The sequence below is a fragment of the Phyllostomus discolor genome, chromosome 3, assembly GCF_004126475.2.
Source record: "Phyllostomus discolor isolate MPI-MPIP mPhyDis1 chromosome 3, mPhyDis1.pri.v3, whole genome shotgun sequence".
In the NCBI taxonomy this organism is placed as follows: Eukaryota; Metazoa; Chordata; class Mammalia; order Chiroptera; family Phyllostomidae; genus Phyllostomus; species Phyllostomus discolor.
This window is the reverse complement of record NC_040905.2, coordinates 214,244,054-214,262,117: the sequence shown is the minus strand read 5'-3', so window position 1 is coordinate 214,262,117 and position 18,064 is coordinate 214,244,054. Positions and strand designations below refer to the sequence as shown.

The window sequence follows — 18,064 nt, the reverse complement described above, 5'->3', positions numbered from 1 at the left end:
GGCCCCACCCAGACACGCTCTGCTGGGGCCCAGCCTGGCGGGGCTGTTCCGAGGCTGAGCCAACTCCCGGGGTCCCCACCCTTCCCGTTGGGGTCCTGAGGTCCTGAACTGAAAGAAAGGCTCTGTTGCTGGGCCTGTGACCCCGGACCCTCAGCCCGGGCAGCCGTCCCAGTGCAGCAGCCCCTGCCGGTTCCAATGACCAGGGTGTGGCCCAGCCCCTGCCCCCGTCACACACCACCCTTCTGGCCCCCGCCTCCCCCGCCACTGGCACTCTGGTGGTCTTGCCACACGGCTTCTGTTTGGCCGGGTTCTTGGTGCTGGAACCCCCACTCTGCCCAGGGCATGAAGGGGGACGGCCACTGGCCCAGCTGTGACCAGGCTGTGGGGGGCGTCCGAGCACAGGGGCCAGACACTGTGTGTGGGAGGGAGGACAGAGCCGGTTCTGGGGCGGGCCGAGCTGCAGCCTGTGCCGGCCATCATCCGGGGACACGCACGCTGTCCAGCCTGGCCGGGGGCCGACTCCCTCATCCCCAGCACAAGGCCTCCCGTGAGGGCTGAGGACTCCCCTCCGGGTCCCTCCTCCAGAAGCCTCTGGCAGCCCCCCTCCAGGCTTCTGGACCCCACCCTCCAAGCACAGGGGGCAGCAGAGGTGGCTCAGCACCAGGGGGCCACTTGTTTCTGGACTTGGAGTGGCGAGCCATCCTGCACTTCTCTGCCTGCATCCTTGTAACTGGAAAAGACACCGGCATTTGTGCCGCCTGTCACTACCAAACCCAATAAGCAATGACAGTGACTGAATTTTTTTTTTTTTAATTTTTGTTTATTTATTTTTAGAGAGGGAAGGGAGGGAGATAGAGAGACAGAGAGAAACATCAATGTGCGGTTGCTGGCGGTCATGGCCTGCAACCCAGGCATGTGCCCTGACTGGGAATCGAACCTGTGACACTTTGGTTCACAGCCCGAGCTCAATCCACTGAGCTACGCCAGCCAGGGCTTGATTGAATCTTTTATGGGCGCTTTATTCAGATGGCCGGAGATCTGAGAAGATGGCGGGTTCATTCCCTAACAAACCATCTTCCCATTCTTTCCTGGCCAGACCTCCTGTAAGGGGGTTGGGGGAGACAAACAGATGGCAGTGAAAGTCCTTGAAGCACTCCTATCCTGGGCAATGAGCTGTCTCCCAGTGGGAGGGGCAGTCGCCTGCTCCTTCCCGATATGGAGGTCTCCAGGCGGTAATCTCCAGCCAGCACCCCAGGAGGTCAGCCGATTTTTCTCAGGCGCCAGATGGGCCTTATCTGTAGTTTCTGAAGCAAAAAGCTTAACATACACATTACTCGCTAGATTTATGGCTATTTACGTTGAGCTAAAATTTCCCAAGTCTTAAGCCCCCTACCACCCTCACCTGTCGCCTTGGTGCTGGGACCCGCGAGACACAGGCCCGCTGGGCTGCTCAGGTCTGCACTTTCAGCACCCACAGGGCAAGCCCCGCCTGGGTCAGCTCGGGGTGCCTGGGACCTGACCCAGGGAAGGAAGGACCGCGAGCCACCTGCCTCGGAGCCAGCCAACCCGCCCCCATGACACGCCTCTTGCCCAAAGCCACAGGGACCGGGCGTTCTCCGGGTCCTGCCCACGTGGAGCCGCAGGTGTCCACAGGCAGACAGGCCAGTGCAGGCCGGCCCTTGGGGTCGCTGGGCAGGTCAGAGGGTAGGAGTTTCCGGGTGAGGGGTCCTGGACAGGCGGGAGGGCAGGCAACAACCTCAGGACGCGGGGGCTGCGACCAGGGCGCTGGGAAGGTAGGGTGACTCACCTGCGCTTGCCAGAGCGCGCCCTGGGAGGGCGGTGGGCGTGTCGGCACTCAGTGGGCGTGGCCAGCCGTGGCAGCTGCGGGTCTTCGCCCCGCCCAGGGCGCCTACCCCCTGGCGCCCGGACCTCGGCCTCCCAGCTCCCCGCCGCCCCTCGGTCTCCGTCGGGTCCGTCCACCGCCCGCCCATGGCCCAGAAGGTGCTGTGGCTGCTGCCGCCGTTGCTGCTCGCCGCCGCGGGCGTCTGCGGCATCCTGCTGCTGTGCGTCGGTACCCAAGATGTGCGGGAGCCGCCCGCCCTCAAGGTGCCTGCGGCGCGCGGAGCACCGGAGGGGCGCGGGCGGGGAGGCTCGGTGCCCGCGCAGGGCCCCGCGGCTCCCGCGTGGCAGCCCACGGCCCCCGCCCGCGCTCCGCTCCCGACCAGAGGGCTAGCGGCCCGGCCCGGTGCGCTCCTCTCCCGGCCCGGGTCCGCCAGACTGCGGCGGCGCTTCCGGGGAGCCTCGGCGCTGGAGGCTGAAGCCCCGGCTCGCAGAACCTCCGCGGCGCCTATCGCGGGCGCGGCCGGGGAGCTGTCTCTCTGCTCCCCGGATGTGCCCCAGGCCCCGGCTGGGACCGGGCAGCCCACGGGGCGCCCTGGTTTGGGAGTCAGCCCAGACGGAGTGCGAAGGTCCCTGAGCGCAGGCGACCCTCCTCACCTCCCCGCGGTCCCGACGGTGGCGGCTGCCTTTGAGGGGGGCCTGGCGGGGGGGGGGGGGGGGGGCGGTCAGACCGGGCAGGCCTTGAAAGTGTTGGGGTGAGCTAGGCCAGGCCAGGCCCAGCCTCCAGGAGTCCAGCTGGCTCCCTTAACCCCTTCGTGGTCTCGGGGGTGGGGAAGGCTTGGGGTGCGCGCATGTGTGAGTGAGGAGCAGGCCCAGCAGCCCAGGATGGGCCTCGGCCGGGCGGGTCTCCGCCGACGAGGATCACCACCCCGTGGGGTCGGGGTGGGTGCACGGGTCGTTCTGAGACTGGCTGGAGCTCCCTGGGTGGGGGGCAGTGACTGGAGCGCCCCCTTCCGGGTCCAGGAGGGTGTGTTCCCCGGCCCTGCTCTGCCTGCTGGAATCCAGGCCCTTGCGGGGAGCAGATTCCGGGACGTGGTGGATGCCAGCCGGGTGCTTCTGTCCCACCTGCCCGAGGGGCCCCGCCGGCATGGCCCCCTCAGCCCTGCAGGCCCGGCCCTCAGGGGCTCTGGCTCAGAGGCCCCCGGCGGGGTGTCTTCAGGCGGGGCTGGCAGGAAGGAGCCCCCCCCCCCCCAGCCTCCCCGGGCCCTGGCTTCCACATCCTCAGGTTGGGCCTCGGTCCGAGAGACCAGGGCGTGAGGAAGGAAGAGCTGGCCCGGACTGTTCTTCCTGCAGCTGGGCCTCCCTCCCAGAGCCTGCGGCCCTCCTGTCCCTCAGAGAGGAAGAGGGCCCTGGCCCCACTCTCCCCCGTCCCATCCTCGTCCCTGGCCTTCTCTGAGCCTCAGGACATCCAAGCTGGATGGAGGGCGGGGTGGGGTGGAAAGCAGGAGTGGGGCTAGAGGGCATGCCCTTCAGGCCCCCGCCCTGACCCCCCACACCCCTGCTCTCAGTACGGCATCGTCCTGGACGCCGGCTCCTCCCACACGGCCATGTTCATCTACAAGTGGCCGGCGGACAAAGAGAACGGCACGGGCATTGTGCACCAGCACACTTCCTGCGAAGTGAATGGTGAGGGTCCCCCAGCCCCGGGTGCGCCCCGGCCTGGGTGCTCGCTCGCCGCGCGGCCTCACAGGCCCCATCTGGCCTTAGCCTCTGTCGACGGCCCCTCTGCTCCTGCTGCTCAGGGCCCGCCCCACACAGGGGCTGCAGGAGGCCCCGAGACGCAGGGAGGGCCCTGGGCCTCCTGGGAGCTGCAGGCGCTTCCACCCCACAAAGGAAGTGGGTAGGGGTCAGAAGGTCCGGGCCGTGCCTGGCCCGGGACCAGCCTTTACTTCCCAGACGGAGCAAAAGGGGCTCCGAGCAGCTGGTGGGCACCCCCGAAGGCCTCGTGGGAGGCCAGGCCTAGTGGCAGTGCCCTGGGCTCTGTCCTGGCACCCGTGCACACACCCACTGCTCCGGCGGCAGCCTCGGAGACTCTGGGTGGTGCACAGGACGGCCCCTTTGCCCGCGGGCGTCTCTGAAGGCTTCAGCCGGAAAGGGGTGCTCAAGCTGCCACCCTGTTTGGGAGCCCAAGGCCCCCAGCCTTGTTGGCCCGTGGCCCATCCCGGGGCTGACCACCCGGCTCGGGCCCCTCTCACGGCCTCCCTCTAGACGGCATCTCCAGCTATGCGGACAACCCTGCTGGGGCTGGTCAGAGCCTTGTTAAATGCCTGGAACAGGCGGCCCAAGAGGTGCCCGAGGAGAGACACGCGGGCACACCCCTCTACCTGGGAGCCACAGCGGGCATGCGTCTGCTCAAGTGAGTGTGCCCGACCCCTGACCTTCCTGGCCCTGGGCCCCCCACAGCAGCCCCGGCACGGGGTGGGCCCCGCATGCCCTCAGCCGCAGCAGCCCTCAGCCAGGCCCCTCTTGGCTGGCGGGGGGCCACCAGGTACCTCGGCATCGGGGCCACAGTCCCCTGCCCCCAGAAAGATGCCTCTCAGTGACTTCCCCGTCTCCCAGCCTGACCAGACCCGAGGCCTCGGCTAAGGTGCTGGAGGCCGTGACACAGACGCTGACCAAGCGCCCCTTCGACTTCCGCGGTGCCCACATCCTCTCTGGCCAGGATGAGGGGGTGTTTGGCTGGGTGACTGCCAACTACCTGCTGGAGAACTTCATCAAGGTGGGCCAGCCAGCCAGCCCGATGAGCCGGGCGGTGTGGGCACCCGGTCACTGGCTGACCCCAGCCTTTGCTCCTCACAGTACAGCTGGGCAGGCCAGTGGTACCCAACAAAGAAGGGGACGCTGGGGGCCATGGACCTGGGAGGTGCCTCCACACAGATCACCTTCGAGACGGCCAGCCCGATCGAGGACCGGGCTAACGAGGTCCAGCTGCGGCTCTTTGGCCGGCAGTACCGCGTCTACACCCACAGCTTCCTCTGCTACGGCCTCAACCAGGTCCTCCAGAAGCTGCTGGCCGGCGTACTCCAGGTGCCTGCCTGCCCTGCCTGCCCACCACCGGCACCACAGTGCCATGCGGGGGCGGGGGGAAGAGTGGGGGAGGGACCGGGGGCAGAGGGCAGAGCCCGGAGGGCAGCGGGCAGCGGTGCCCAGGACGGCTTCTCCAGGCAGCGGGAGCCAGTGAGCTGTGACTGGCTGGGAGGACAGGAGGGGCGGGGCCCTGCGCGGGTGAAGGCTCAGTGGCCAGGGGTGGACCTGGCGCCCGCCGGCTGAGGGGTGAGGAGGGCCAGGGCTGCCTGGCCGAGGGTCGCGCCTGAGCTCTGTAGTGATGTCACCGAGTACGCTTCGGGGGAGACCATCGGGCTGGTCCTCTGAGGAGGCCCTCCGAGGGCCCTGGGGGGGCAGGGCCTGAGGTGGGGGGTGGGGGTGGTGTGACCCACACCCTCATCGTCCCCCAGAATTCCCACGGCACCCACCCCTGCTGGCCTCAAGGCTACTCGAGGGAAGTGGAGCTCCAACAGGTGTACGGGACCCCGTGCACCGCAGCCCTGAGGCCCCCGTCCTTCGACCCCAGCAGAAAGGTCACCTTGGAGGGCGCCGGCGACCCTGACCTCTGCCGCAGCCTCGTGGAGCAGCTCTTCGACTTCTCGTCCTGCCCCTTCTCTCGATGCTCCTTCAACAGCGTCTTCCAGCCGCCCATGGCTGGGGACTTCATGGTGAGTCCGGGGGGGGGGGGGGGGGGAGGCGACACACTGCCACGCCCGGGGCCGGGGGTCAGTGTGGCCGCACCCCCCCGGCAGGCCTTCTCGGGGTTCTTCCACACCGTGGACTTCCTGAGATCGGTAATGCGGCTGCCCGTGACCACCCCGGAGGAGCTGGAGACCGCCGTGGCCGCCGTCTGCCGGCAGACGTGGAGCCAGGTGAGGCCTGCGCCCCTCCTCCAGGGCCTGGGGCGGGGAGGGGGCTCAGCCAGCCGCCCAGCTTCCCAGGCACTCATTGCCTGAAAAATGGGGGGGCCGGCTTGGCCTCTCAGAGGGCCCTGTGTGGTCAAGGACACGCCGCTGGTCGGACCCGGACAGTGGCAGGGCAGCAGCGGGGCTGCCGAAGCCGCCTGAGGCTTCCGCCTCCAACCACGACCTGGGGGCCAGCAGAACAGTGGGCAGGCAGTGGGTGTGGCTGTGGGAGCCGGGCCGCCGGCCGGGGTGGGGGGCGCAGGCGTAGGCCTCGAGCGAGACTTAGCAGGCGCGACAGGCAGGCCTCAGGTCAGGAGCGGGAGTTGAAGGCAGCCTCCAGGATTCTGGCTCCTGCTCCTAGCCAGACACAGGTGCCAAGTAGAGGCTGGGGGGGTCGGGGGGGGGGTGGGGAGGTCAGGGCCGGTGAGGCGTAAGCTGCCCACCAGGGACTCTGGAAGAATTACACTTAGTGTCCGTGAGCTCGGTGCAGGGGCGGGTCCCTGTCCTCTCTGTGTGTGGTGGCAGACAGACTGGGGGTCGGAGGCGAGGGAGGGGGGGTCAGAGGCAAGCCCAGGGTCTGGGCTGGGGCTCAAGCCTGGAGCTCCCTCTGTGCCCCCGACGGCATGCTGAGGTTGCAGCAGCCCGCAGCTCTCTGGTGGCTGCCCCTGCTGTCCCCTCCTTGTCCACCTCCCACGCATGGGGCTCCCCGCCACCCCAAAGTCACACTTTTCTTCCTCGAGGAAGGGCTTGCCTGGTCGTGGTCCTTCTGCCTCTTTCTACCCAACATTCCCCGTGTGTGTGTGCGCGCGTGTGTGTGCGCGTGGGCGTGCACTGGTGGTATACACGTGGCTGGCCACCTGCCTGGTGGGGCCCAGACCTCCTGGGAGCCCAGGGCCCAACACTGTCCCACCTGCGTCTCAGCTGAAGGCTTGGGCGCCTTCGCTGTCGCGGGGGGAAGAGGACCGCCTGTCCAGATACTGCGCCGGGGCCACGTTCGTGCAGCAGCTCCTGAGCAGGGGCTACCGCTTTGACGAGCCCGCCTTCAGCCGCGTGACCTTCGAGAAGAAGGTGGGGAGCAGCGGGAGGGCGGGGCCTCCGGGGTGGAGGCGGGGCCTCCGGGGCTGCGTAAAGGCTGAGTCCGCGCTCGTCACCCGCAGGTCGGGGACACTGAGGTCGGCTGGGCGCTCGGCTACATGCTGAACCTGACCAACATGATCCCCGCCGAGCGGCCGGGGCTGCGCAAGGGCATCAACTGCATCCCCTGGGTGATCCTCTTCGTGCTCTTCGGCGCCTTGCTCCTGGCGGCGCTGGTCCTGCTGGTGCTCCGAGCGCGTTCCGCCGAGTCGCCGAGCGCCATCTAGCGACCGGCTGGGGGCAGCTGCCCCAGCTCCGTGTCCCCCGATCCCTCACCCGACCGCCCTCCACACCTCTGCCCCCAACGCGGCCCGGAAACCGAGACGGAGACGCTAGCACCCGCTCCCACGGGGGGCCGGGAGCGCGAAGGGAACCGAACCTAGCCCCTTGAGCCTGCCCAGCCTTGTCTCCGTCTCGAGGCCTCGTGCCCCTTCTCCTGCAGGGGTGGGTGAGCAGACACCCCATACCCCTCAGCCTGTTACTACAGGGTGGGTCTCCAGGAAGTGGAGCCTTTATCCTGATAATCGGGGTCCTCCGAGACACCCCCCTCCACTCGGATCTGTATTAGGGGGAAGAGTCAGAGCCCACAGGCTAGGGCCGGCCCAGTGCCTGCTTGTAAAACTTTGTAATAAAACGTTTTTTCCTAAAGCGGTGGACAGGCGGCTGCTGCTGCCCGCCTGCCCCTCCTGCCTCCTCTCTGCGTCCAGCCCTGGGGCAGTGCTGACCGCGTGGTCCCTGCGCCACCCTGGTGGCCTGGCGTGGCTGCTGGGTGGCCGGCGGGGGAGTCTTCTCTGGCCGTGAGAGCTCCTGCAGCACCCCCAGCCCCGCGTCAGGGGCCTAGGCCGGGCAGGAGGCCGGGCCCTTGCGGAGGGCGGGCCCGGGGTGCGGGTGCGGGTGCGGGTGCCGGAGAGGGTGGGTCGTGAGCAAGGCAGACGCCTGGGGTCGCTCGGCGCTGGAAGAGCCGGGTGGAGGGCGCCCAGGCGGTGCCGTGCAGGGACGCTGAGCCTAGGGCCAGGAGGGACGCGGGCTCCATCTCTGGGAGGGAGGAGCCGAGAGCCTGGCTCCAGAGCCGAGCTTGGCCAGCGCGCGGGGAGACAGAGCGCTCCCCTCCCGCTTGGGTGCTTTTCCACGCCCGGGGGAGGCACCAGCCCGCCCCCGCCTGCGGCCCCTCCCCTCAGCCTGGCGTTCTCCCGCCAGGGCCGGTGTGCGAGCGCGTGGTCTTCGCTGCACGTCCCGCCTGCGCCGACCTTTCTGGGACCTGAGCTCAGACCCCTTTTCTGCCCGGTCAGCGCCCGGTGGGGCATCGCTGTTTTGCTCCCCACCCCCCCGCGCCGCGCCGCTTGAGCCGGTGTGTGAGCCAGTCGACAAACGTGAGAGCAGCCAGCCCCACCGTCTGAGTTCCGAGGGCAAAGGCCCGAGAGGGCGCGCCCTCGGGGTTGGGGGTTCCTCCTGGTTCAGCGGCTTGAGCCGGAGGGAGGGTTCCCGGTGAGATGGGGTGAGTGTGCTCCCAGGAGGCCACCAGCGGAGTGCAAGCGAGGGCGCCACACCTGCTTCGTCGTCCCGGGGCCCCAGGGCACTGAGAGCCGCCTGTCACCTGGGGACCGCGGACAGCTCCCAGCTGAGTCTCATCCGCAGCTCCGGGCCACTCTTGCCCCCTGGCGGCTTCGCTTGAGAGCAGCCGCCCCGGTTCCAACCCCGTGGCCGCCGCCGGCCCAGTTCCGCGTGTGTGTTTGCTGGTAGCCCTGTCTCTGAGTGCCCGCTGCGCCTTCGGGCACGCCTGTGCGTCCTGTGCGCCTGGCGTCCCCGTGTTCCCCGGGGCTGCGCCTCCAGACCCGGCCAGGTCTCCCGTTCCGGCGGGTAGGGCGGGAGGTGGCAGCCCCACGGGGACGGGGGGCGGGGGGGAGCGGGAGAAGCGCATCCGGGGAAGCCCCCCCACCCCGCCAGTCTCTACCCGGGTTTTCGGAGAACAGAGAAGATCCTCGGGTGCAGAGGCCGCGGAGGTTGAGGCACCCAGAAACCCGGAGAATCGGGGGTCGGTCAGAGCGCGAGAGGGGGGAGGGGCTGGAGCTGGAGGCGCGGTCCCGCCCCCGCAGGTGGAGCGCGCAGGCGCACTCCCAGCGCGCTGCCTTGTCGCCGCGCCCGCATCCCGGATCCTTTGCCGCAGCGTCAACGCCGCCTCCACCTCCTCTTTTCCTCCTCCTCCTCCTCCTGCTCCTCCTCGGCCTCCACCTCCTCTTCCTCATCCGCCGCTTCAGCCGACGCGGCGCCGGGAGCCCGCGCCCAGCCCCGGGCCTCGCGGTGCCATGCTGCCCCGGCGGCGGCGCTGAAGGATGGCGACGCCCGTCCCTCCGCCTTCCCCGCGGCACCTGCGGCTGTTGCGGCTGCTGCTCTCCGGCCTAGTCCTCGGAGTCGCCCTGCGCGGTGCCGCTGCTGGCCGCCCGGGTGAGCGACAGCGCTCGGCGCAGGTCGCAGGGCGCCCCGGGGCCGGGTGCGCCGGGCGGGGGTCGTGCTGCGCGGCGCCGCCGTCATTCTCGGCGCCGCCGCCTTCGCCTGGGCCCGCAGGCCGCTCAGGCCAGGCCCGCTGACAGCCGCGCGGGCCCTGCCTCGTGCGGGATGGGGGCAACGGGCCCGCAGGGCCCTGAAGGGCGCCGCTGGTTAGGGCTTCTCCGGGGTTCCTGGTGGCGAGCCCGAAGTTCACGCGCTTCTTGGCTTTGTCTCTGAGTCCGTGAGCCTGTCTGTGTCTCGGGAGGGCTCTGCGCGTGGGCCTGCCGCCGGCGGCCTGTCTGTGTGCGTTTCCCTGGTGCTGCGCCGGGCGGGCCTGGCCCCGGGTGCCTTGCTGCCCCTGTCTGTCCTGGCTCGGGGTACCAGTGCTCATCTGCCCGTCCCCATGCTTCGGGCGGTGTGGAACGCGTCCCTCGCTGGGCTGCCATAGTGGCGGTCTGAAGGTTCCTAGGGTGTGTAACAGCTTGTCTCAGCCTTGGGGTCCGGTTTTTTGTCTTCAGCGGAGACAGGAGCAGCTTGCAGTCTCAGGCTCCTTCCTGCACCCTTTGCCATGGAGACCCTGCTGCGGCCATCCCACCTTCTGTGGTAGGGGTCGAGGGGCGCCTCCCCGGGTGGACTCCACGGAGCCCTGAGGTCCTGGGAGACCCTCCCTGCCTCCCAGATGGGCACCAAGGTTCCAGGCAGCGATGGTCCGCGGGGACCTGGAGCCCCAGGGGGCTGAGCTGGGACACTGTGCCCACACATTCACTCCGTTTTCCTGGCAGCCCCACAGGGAGGTGCTGTTTTCAGCCCATTTTACAGATGAGCAAGCGGAGGCACCGGGAAGTTAAGTGACTGGTGTGCTGGAATGCTCAGCTGGGCAACATGGTTGTCTGTGTGTGGCCTCGGGGCCAGGGCAAGGCAGGCTACCTCCTGGGCACAGCCCCTCCAGGTGGGAGGCTGGCGTGACCGGGGGAGGGGGCCCAAGGGCCAGAGCTTGGTGGGCCAGGGATGGCACAGGCCGCCCACTGACAGCCGGGCTCCAGGAGCCCGAGGGTGGGGCCTCCCGAGGAGATGGGCTGCAGCCGTAGTGCTGAGCCCCCGGGGTGGGCAGGTGCCATGCTCCCCCAGATGTGGGGTGGGGTGCCAGCCACTCTTCCGCTGCCATTGTTCCTGGAACCTCCTGCTGCACCCTGAGGCTGGAGTGGGGACCTTTCCGGCGGCCTCCAGAGCAGCCGCCGCCTCTCCCTGGGCTGGGGGGCTGGCAGTGGGGGCCCCGGAAACCAGGGCCTGCAGCCAGCGCTGGGCCTCAGGCCCCTGCCCTTGGTTGGTGCGCTCTGGGTCCTCAGCGCCAGGGGCAGGGAGCGCCCAGCTACCCAGGCGCCCAGCTGCTGGGTGCGGTCCGGACAGACCTGCTGGCTCAGGCTTAATATTTAACAAGCCCAAACCCCGGGCCCCGCTCCCTGACACTGGCGCCCGCCGGCCCCGGCCGTGCAGGACAGAGGCCGCTGGAGCCCCTGGAGTGGACGCCTCTGGCCGACCGCTGCCCGTGTCCAGCCAGCACAAAAACCGAGCCAGGCCTGCCAGGGTCTGGGGAAGGGCGGGCGGGGCTGGGCATCCCCTGATCCCCCGGGCCGCCCTGGACCTCGGCGACCCCCCTGCAGTGTGAGAGCCTTGGCTGAGAGGAGTCTTGGTCCTCCAGAGACGCCGACACCCGTGCCTCCCCCAGCAGGGCTGACGGTCCTGGGGGCTGTCCCCCGGCCCTGCGGCTCTGCCGTCCAGCGCCCCGTCCCAGTGCTCAGGGCATTCCTCGGCTTGGGGCCATGCGTCCTCTGTGCCAGAGGGGAAACTGAGGCAGAGGGGACCCTGCCCTCTGTCCCCCAGCATCGGGATGGGATCCATTGGCCATGTGTATAGGACTCTGGTCTGGGCCCTGGACCAGGACCTGGGCCTGGCCGGAGCCCCAGGCATGCCCGTGTCCGACTCCAGTGAGGCTGGCCGACTCCATCCCAGGCATCCCCAGCCCAGCAGCCCCTGTGCCCCGGGGACAAGCCGGAGGCGGGACAGGAGGGGAGCGCTGCCACCCAGGCCGGGTGCTGGCTCTGCCCTGGCCCTGGCTGCGCTCTTGAGGGCTGGAGGAGGGCATGACTGGGCAGGAGGGCGCCCCTGAGGGCGGGGGAGGGGAGGCCAGCATCCTTTGCTGCCCTGGAGCCAGAGAGAGGCCTGAGCCCTGCCCCGGGGCCCCCAGTGTGGGCAGGCCCCCGCGCCGGGAGCCCAGGCCAGAGGCGGGAAGCGGTGGGCGGCCCCGCCTGGCTCCGGGGAGCTCGGTGCGGCGCCGTGCGGACAGTGAGGGGCAGTTTCCGCGCAGAGGGCTGGCGCAGGCTGGGAGACGGACTCTGGGGAGCGGGTGGGGCGGGCAGCTCTGATAAGTGTTAGCACTGTTTGTCTTCCTGCTGCTGGTCCCCGGCCACGGGGAGGAAGGGCCTGCCCGGAACAATGGCCGGAGCCGGGTCCGGCCAACTCCGTGGGGTGGGGGAGGGGTGCCTGGGACAGTGCTGCCTCTGTGCAGGCTGGGACCTCAGCCCGCCTCCGCTTTCCTTCCCAGACGCAGCCGCCTGCCCCGGGAGCCTGGACTGTGCCCTGCAGAGGCGGGCACGGTGCCCCCCGGGCGCCCACGTCTGTGGGCCCTGCCTTCAGCCCTTCCGGGAGGACCAGCGGGGGCTCTGTGTGCCCAGGGCTCGCCCGCCTCCGGGTACTGCAGCACAGCACCCCTCCCCCCCGACCTTGACCACCACCCTCAGCCTCAGCACCACCCAGGCCCCCTGAGCTCCGTGGGGTGCCGGGCGCTCTCCCGCCACCCTCCAGGTGGCCTCCTGGTCCTTTCCAGATGGCACCGGCCCAGAGCCAGTGGTGGGCTGAGGCGGGGATGTCCGACGTGACATCCTGGGGGGCTCTGGGAGAGGCAGGGTCCCCCAAGTTCTGCCCCATCCCCCAGTCGCCCACTTCCCCTGCCGGCCCCACCGGTGCTCACTGCTTCCCTCCCTGCACGCTGGGGTGCCCGCCCACCACCCCGAGCCCAGACTGGGGGAGGCCAGCAGAGGCTGAGTGACTTGGGGTGCGACTCCGGGCGGTGGTGACACCAAGGGCCCCGGGGGGTGCCCAGGAGTCTGGGCCCGTGGGAGGGGCTTCCCCGGAGGGGAGGGGCCTGTTCCTGGCGGTGGTGGGGCAGGGGCCGGGAGGGCTAGGGGAGCCCTGGTGTGCCGCTGGGCGGGGCGTCTGCTCGGAGCCTTGGTCTGGCCTGCAGAGCCCACCACGGGGAGGAGGGGGCCGTCACCCCCTTCACCAGTGTCACCCAGAGGGCTGCCCTCCTGCTGGAGATGGGGGCACAGAAAGGGGCCTCTCCCCACTCTTCAGGGGGCCACCGCCCTTCTGGGTGATGGGGTGCAGGGTTAGGGGGTCCCAGTGCTCCGCCCACCCCTTTGTGAGGAGCAAGGGGGCAAGGGGCACCCTGCGCTTCTTCCTGCTTGTGCCCTAGCACCCCCACCTCTTGATCCACCCCCACTTTTCCTGGGAATGCTGCTGCTCCCCCGCCCAGTTGGTCACTGTGGCAACACAGGATGGCCGGGGCCTGCAGGCTAGTTAGTACCTGGTCCTCAGGCCACTGGTGCCTGGGGGGAGCCTGGAGAGAGAAGCCGGGAAGTGTGGGCCTGGGGGCTGGCTCCAGGATGGGTCCCTCTGGAGGCCACCTGCGGGGGTGTTGTCAGGCAGTGGCTGGGGCTCCCCCCACCCCCGCCCCGCCTGATGGCCCCCCCTTGTCCCCAGAGGAGAGTCCACCCCAGCCCAGGCTGGAAGATGAGATTGACCTCCTGGCCCAGGAGCTAGCCCGGCAGGAGGCAGGGCGCTGGAAGCTCACGGCCTTACCCCAGCCTGAGGCGCCCCACCGGCTCCTGGAGGCTGGTGAGTCCCCTACCCCATCTCCCCACCCCGCCCGGCTCCGCGGCGCTAATTCGCCTCCTCTCTGCAGCCGCCGCCACCCCGGGGCTCTCCGGCCGGGGCCAGGGCCCCGACCTGGGCCTCCCCTCCACTCCGGGAGCCCCTGCGCCCACGACCCACACCTCCCTGGGTTCTCCTGTGCCGTCCTGGGCCTGTGCTGCACATGTTCCCCTCCGCCCTGAACCCCCGGGACGGACGCGGTGGACCGGCTTCCGCCCTCGGTAGGTCCGGCGCGCGGGCGGGGCGCAGGGTCCCTCCGGAGGCGGTACCGCCCTCACCCGGCCCGCCCCGCCCGCCCGCAGTGCTCCTCGTGGCGTTGCTCCGTGGCCGGCGCAGCGGCCTCGCGGTGGCCCTGCCTCTCTGCTGGTGCAGGTGAGCTGGGCGGCCGGGCGGGGGGCGGGCAGGCGGCGGCCCTGCGGGTCTCAGCCTCGCCTCTGCCCCCGCAGGCTGCAGCGGGACATCCGCCTGACCAGAAGGCCGACTACGCCGCCCCACAGGCGCCGGGCTCCCCCGCGACGCCCAAGATCTCGGTGCGTGCTCCCGCCCCGCCCGGCTCCCGGCTCCCGGCCCCGGGCCCTCCTCCGCGGCTTGACCCGCCCCCCTCCTCCGCAGCCCGGGGACCAGCGGCTGCGCACAGCGCGGAGGTGTTCCACTACCAGCACCAGCGGCAGCAGATGCGGTGCTGGAGCGGTGAGATGCCCCGCGCGGAACCGCCCCCCCCCCCCCGCCCCTGCCCCGACCCCCTTCCCAGGCCCCGCTGCCCCCGTCCCGCGCGCCCGCGGAGTGGCCGAGCGCCCGCTTCCCATCTTGGGCCCTGCACATGGAAGGTGTGGGCGGACCCGGCCATCCCGCCCCCACCAGGCATAAAGAGCCGCCCAAGGAGCTGGACTCGGCCTCCTCGGACGAGGAGAACGAAGATGGTGACTTCACGGTGTACGAGTGCCCGGGCCTGGCCCCGGTGAGTGCGGGTGTGGGGGTGGGGGCGGCGGCAGGCTCCTCGGGGGCCTTTCCTCCAGCCCCGCCGCCCCCACCCGCTCCCCCCGAGCCCGCCTGACGCCCCACCTTTGCAGACCGGCGAGATGGAGGTGCGGAACCCGCTGTTCGACCACTCCTCGCTGTCCGCGCCCCTGCCGCCCCCGCCGCAGTGACAGGAAGGTCGAGGCCCCCTCTCTCGGGGACCAGTGGGTCCGCGGGCGGGGGGCCAAGGACCCGCGTTTCCCAATAAAGAAACCGCGTCTGACATCTGGCTGTGTGTGTGTGTGTGTGTGGCCGGCCGGGGTGCCGGCCGGAACCCCCCGGGGGGCAGGGCACCTTCTGTTTCCTGGATCTGCTCTCCAGGGTCTGCGCCCCCAAGGGGGGCGGGGGGACCCCGCAGACCGACCGCGCAGGGACGGGAATGCTGCCGGCAGGCCCGTTCAAGTGCATCTCAGACCTGGGCCCGGGGGCTGGAGACCCAGACCCAGCCCCAGCGTTGGGGGCCTCGGCTTGGGGCGGGGGGCGTGGAGCGGGGCCCTGTGGCTTGCAGCCCCGCCACTGAGAGGGGGGCACCTCTGCACCCTGCTGGGAAGCGGGGCTTCAGCTGACCTCGGACTCAGAGGGTCACCCCCGCCCCCCTCGGCTTCCAGGCCTCACCCCCAACACTTCTGCCCCAAATGGGAAGGGGGCACGGTGCCATCCCCCGAAGTACCCTGTCCCGTGTAGGAGGAGGAGGGCGGGGAGCGGGTGCCCACAGACACCTGGCAGCTGGTTGCCCACCTGGGCCGGGAGGCGGGAGGAACAGGATGCAGGCCTTGCCTGTGGCTTCGCCCCAGCCTCCAGCCTGGGCCCCTGCGGCCGACACGGTGTGGGGCGTGGGGGGTGCAGGTGCGGGGGCTGGGGACCATGTGGGGTGGGGGCAGGCGATGAGGACCAGGGCGTGTCCACCGTCACGTCCCCTGCACCTTTAGGGGAGACAGCTACAGAGAAAACGGGGTGCAGAGGTGAAGGCCGCTGGGTCTGGTCCCGGCCAGCCTGTCTCGCCCAGCTGGGGCCGGGGGTCCCTCCAGAGCTCTGGGCCCAGGCCCTGGGGTCCTGAGACTCGCCTCCACACCCCTGCTGCCCTGACTGGGGTGGAGAGTGGCCACCCAGCGTGTCCTGTCTTTCTCCCTCCTCGGGGGTTTGCAACCCCCCCCCCAGCCTCCCTGCCGCCCACTCCCCAGGGCCCTCGAAAAGGGGGTGCCTCTTCCAGTTCGAGGGAGCCGTGTGCCTGGGCCCGAGAAGGGCAGGCAGGGGCTGGGCCCTCCAGGAAGGGGGGTCCCCCAGCACCCTGCTGCCCACCCGGCTTCCAGGGCTTCCGCCGGCCTCGGGCTCCACCGGACAGAGCCAGCCCCGCTTTGTCCAGACTCCTCCAGCCCCCACCACGGGCCCCCGGGGTGGGCCAGGTTTAGGGCTCGGGGAGGCTGTGGCTCCACGGGGCTCTGGGGCCCCAGTTCCACGCAGGTGAGGGTTCTGAATCCCCCGGCCGCAGACCTGCCCCTGACCCCTGCTGTGCGGCGTGGGGGGGCAGGGCCTTGGGTCTGAGTGTGGAGCAGAGGGGTGCGGCACCGGCAGCTGCTGGAGGAGCCCCCGGCAGGTCCTGGCGCTCCTCCCGGAGGGGGACGCGGCCGGGCTCCGAGCCCGGGTGGCGAGGACAGGGTGTCGGAGAGGAGGGGCTGGCGCCTGCAGGGCACCCCTGGGCTCAGGCGGTGCCACTCAAGGCAGAGGGAACGCACCTGCCCCGCCTGCGGACACTGGCCCCCGGCACCACCCTGGCGGTGTCCCCTCGGCTGCACCCTGCCCTGGCGCACCCACCTTCCCTGAGGGGCAGCCTGAACGACGCTCCGCCCACCCCCCTCTGGTTGGGAATAAGTTGCACTCGGGCTCCCCCTGCCGCCTTCACTCCCAGGACCCAGGTGGCTCTGGAGCCCGGCCACCAGGGGGCCTCGGGCGCCTGGCTGCTCGCTGCCCTGTGCAGGCCCACTCTGGGAGCGCGCAGGTGGGCAGCGAGGCCCTGGGGCCCCGGCCCCCTCCGAGGCCCCCCTTGGTCGGGGGCTGGGCAGCTTATCGTCTGTGGGGGGCGGTGGCCAGGAGGCTAGTTGCCTGCCCTCTGGAGACGTGCCCCCGCATCCCGCCGGCTCCGGCACCCATTAGGCAGTCAGCCCCGTGGCCGGCCAGGGGCTCAGCCGCAGAGCGACGGTGGGTGCTCGGGTCCGAGCCGCTCACGGGCTGGGAGCCGGGTGCCCTCTGCATCCCGGCGAGGCGCGGGCCCGGGGAGGAGCCGGCAGGACGAGGCCCCCACTTCCCCTCTGACTCAGCTCTCTCTCACCTTCTCCTCTCTCCTCTGAGAGCCTCGTGCTCTGACCCATTTCTGGGCCAGACCTCAGAGCCCCGTTTCCCAGCCAGCGGGTTCCCACCGCGGGGCCCCAAGGCGGGAGCCCAGGGGCAGGCCGCGTCAGGGGAGCGGCGGAGCCCGTGCGGAGGTCGTGGGCTCTTTCGAATCCACCCAGGAAGGCAGCAGGCTGGGGTGTGGCGGGGCCCGCGGCAAGGGTCCCGGCTGGCCTGGCCGCGCAAACAGGAAGGGCAGAGCGCTGGCAGCCAGAAGCCAGGGCGCTCGCAGGCTGTGACAGGATCAGCTCCTTCCTGTGTGCCCGCCACCCTCGCAGTGCCCGCCACCACAGGGAGGTGCAGTGGGCTGATGCAAGGCCTGGGGCAGGGCGTGGCTCCCCTGGGGTCCCCTGCCAGGGCACGGATGCCAGGCGGCACCAAAGGCTTGGTGCCCCTGCGGTCATCGCCCCAAACACCAGGGCGGCTGGGAAGGCAGGGCCGGTGGCGGCCACGCGCCCTCTGCAGCCGCCGGTGCTGGCCAGCAGGGAGCCAGGCCCGTGGGCACCAGCACCCAGGGTTGGCTGCTGGGTTTCCAGGAGGTCCCACAGCCCACCCTCCCCTCTTCCGAGGTTGCGCAAGGTGCCGCCGCAGCTCCGAGGCTCTGCCGGGGGCGGGGGGCCTCTGAGGGGCCAAACTGCCCCCTTCTGGAGCCGCCCGTGTCCCCCCCGTGGGTCCGCCACCAGCTCCTGGTTCCTCCCTGAGAGCAGTTGGGGGGGGGTGCAGACGGCAGGAGAGGGGGCGGGCGCAGGCCCCCCAGGAAGCATGGGGCGGCTGTCCCAGGGACAGTTGCTGGTTGCTCTTCTTTTTGCAACATCTGGCCCCGGTCCCCAAGATCCTGCCCGGCCTGAGGCCTCCAGAACGCGAGGCCGGGGCCCCCCCGACGGGCCGGCCCTCCCGCGCCCAGGACAAGACCAGAGTCCGGGTGAGGTGGACACAGCTGACGGGCACCACCCAGGCAGAGGGTGAGGAGCCGCAGGGGCTGGGGGACGTCCGACCACGCCGGCCGGCCGTGGCTCCGGCTCGGAGGAACCAGAGCAAAAGGGGAAGGAACTGGACGGCCAGGTTGGGACCCAGGCGGGCTGGGGGTGGGGGAGGAGCAGGGCCCTGGACGCGAGCCTTCCTCTTCCTGGCACAGGCGCCAGCCCCTGCCCCCCGTGTCAGGGACACAGGGCCGCTTCCCTTTCCAGCCTGGAAAGCCCCCTCCG

The 18,064-nt window shown here is 70.6% G+C and overlaps 2 protein-coding genes across 2 annotated transcripts; both read left to right on the top strand.

The window, feature by feature from the left end:
• Nucleotides 1-1,733: 1,733 nt before the first annotated feature.
• ENTPD2 (ectonucleoside triphosphate diphosphohydrolase 2) lies at nt 1,734-7,637 on the top strand. The gene is made up of 9 exons (XM_028529360.2): nt 1,734-2,106; nt 3,408-3,531; nt 4,108-4,255; nt 4,459-4,618; nt 4,699-4,926; nt 5,355-5,612; nt 5,697-5,816; nt 6,771-6,917; nt 7,007-7,637. Exons 1-9 carry the CDS (start codon nt 1,990-1,992, stop codon nt 7,208-7,210), a joined length of 1,506 nt encoding a protein of 501 aa, XP_028385161.1. The 5' UTR covers nt 1,734-1,989; the 3' UTR covers nt 7,211-7,637.
• Nucleotides 7,638-9,117: 1,480 nt separating this feature from the next.
• Nucleotides 9,118-14,699, top strand: NPDC1 (neural proliferation, differentiation and control 1). The gene is given in 12 exon segments (XM_036022501.1): nt 9,118-9,425; nt 12,070-12,216; nt 13,287-13,420; nt 13,491-13,604; nt 13,606-13,678; nt 13,760-13,829; nt 13,904-13,923; nt 13,926-13,987; nt 14,070-14,082; nt 14,085-14,154; nt 14,319-14,415; nt 14,528-14,699. Coding segments are annotated over 12 exon segments (990 nt in total). The 5' UTR covers nt 9,118-9,313; the 3' UTR covers nt 14,606-14,699.
• The last annotated feature ends 3,365 nt before the right edge of the window (nt 14,700-18,064 follow it).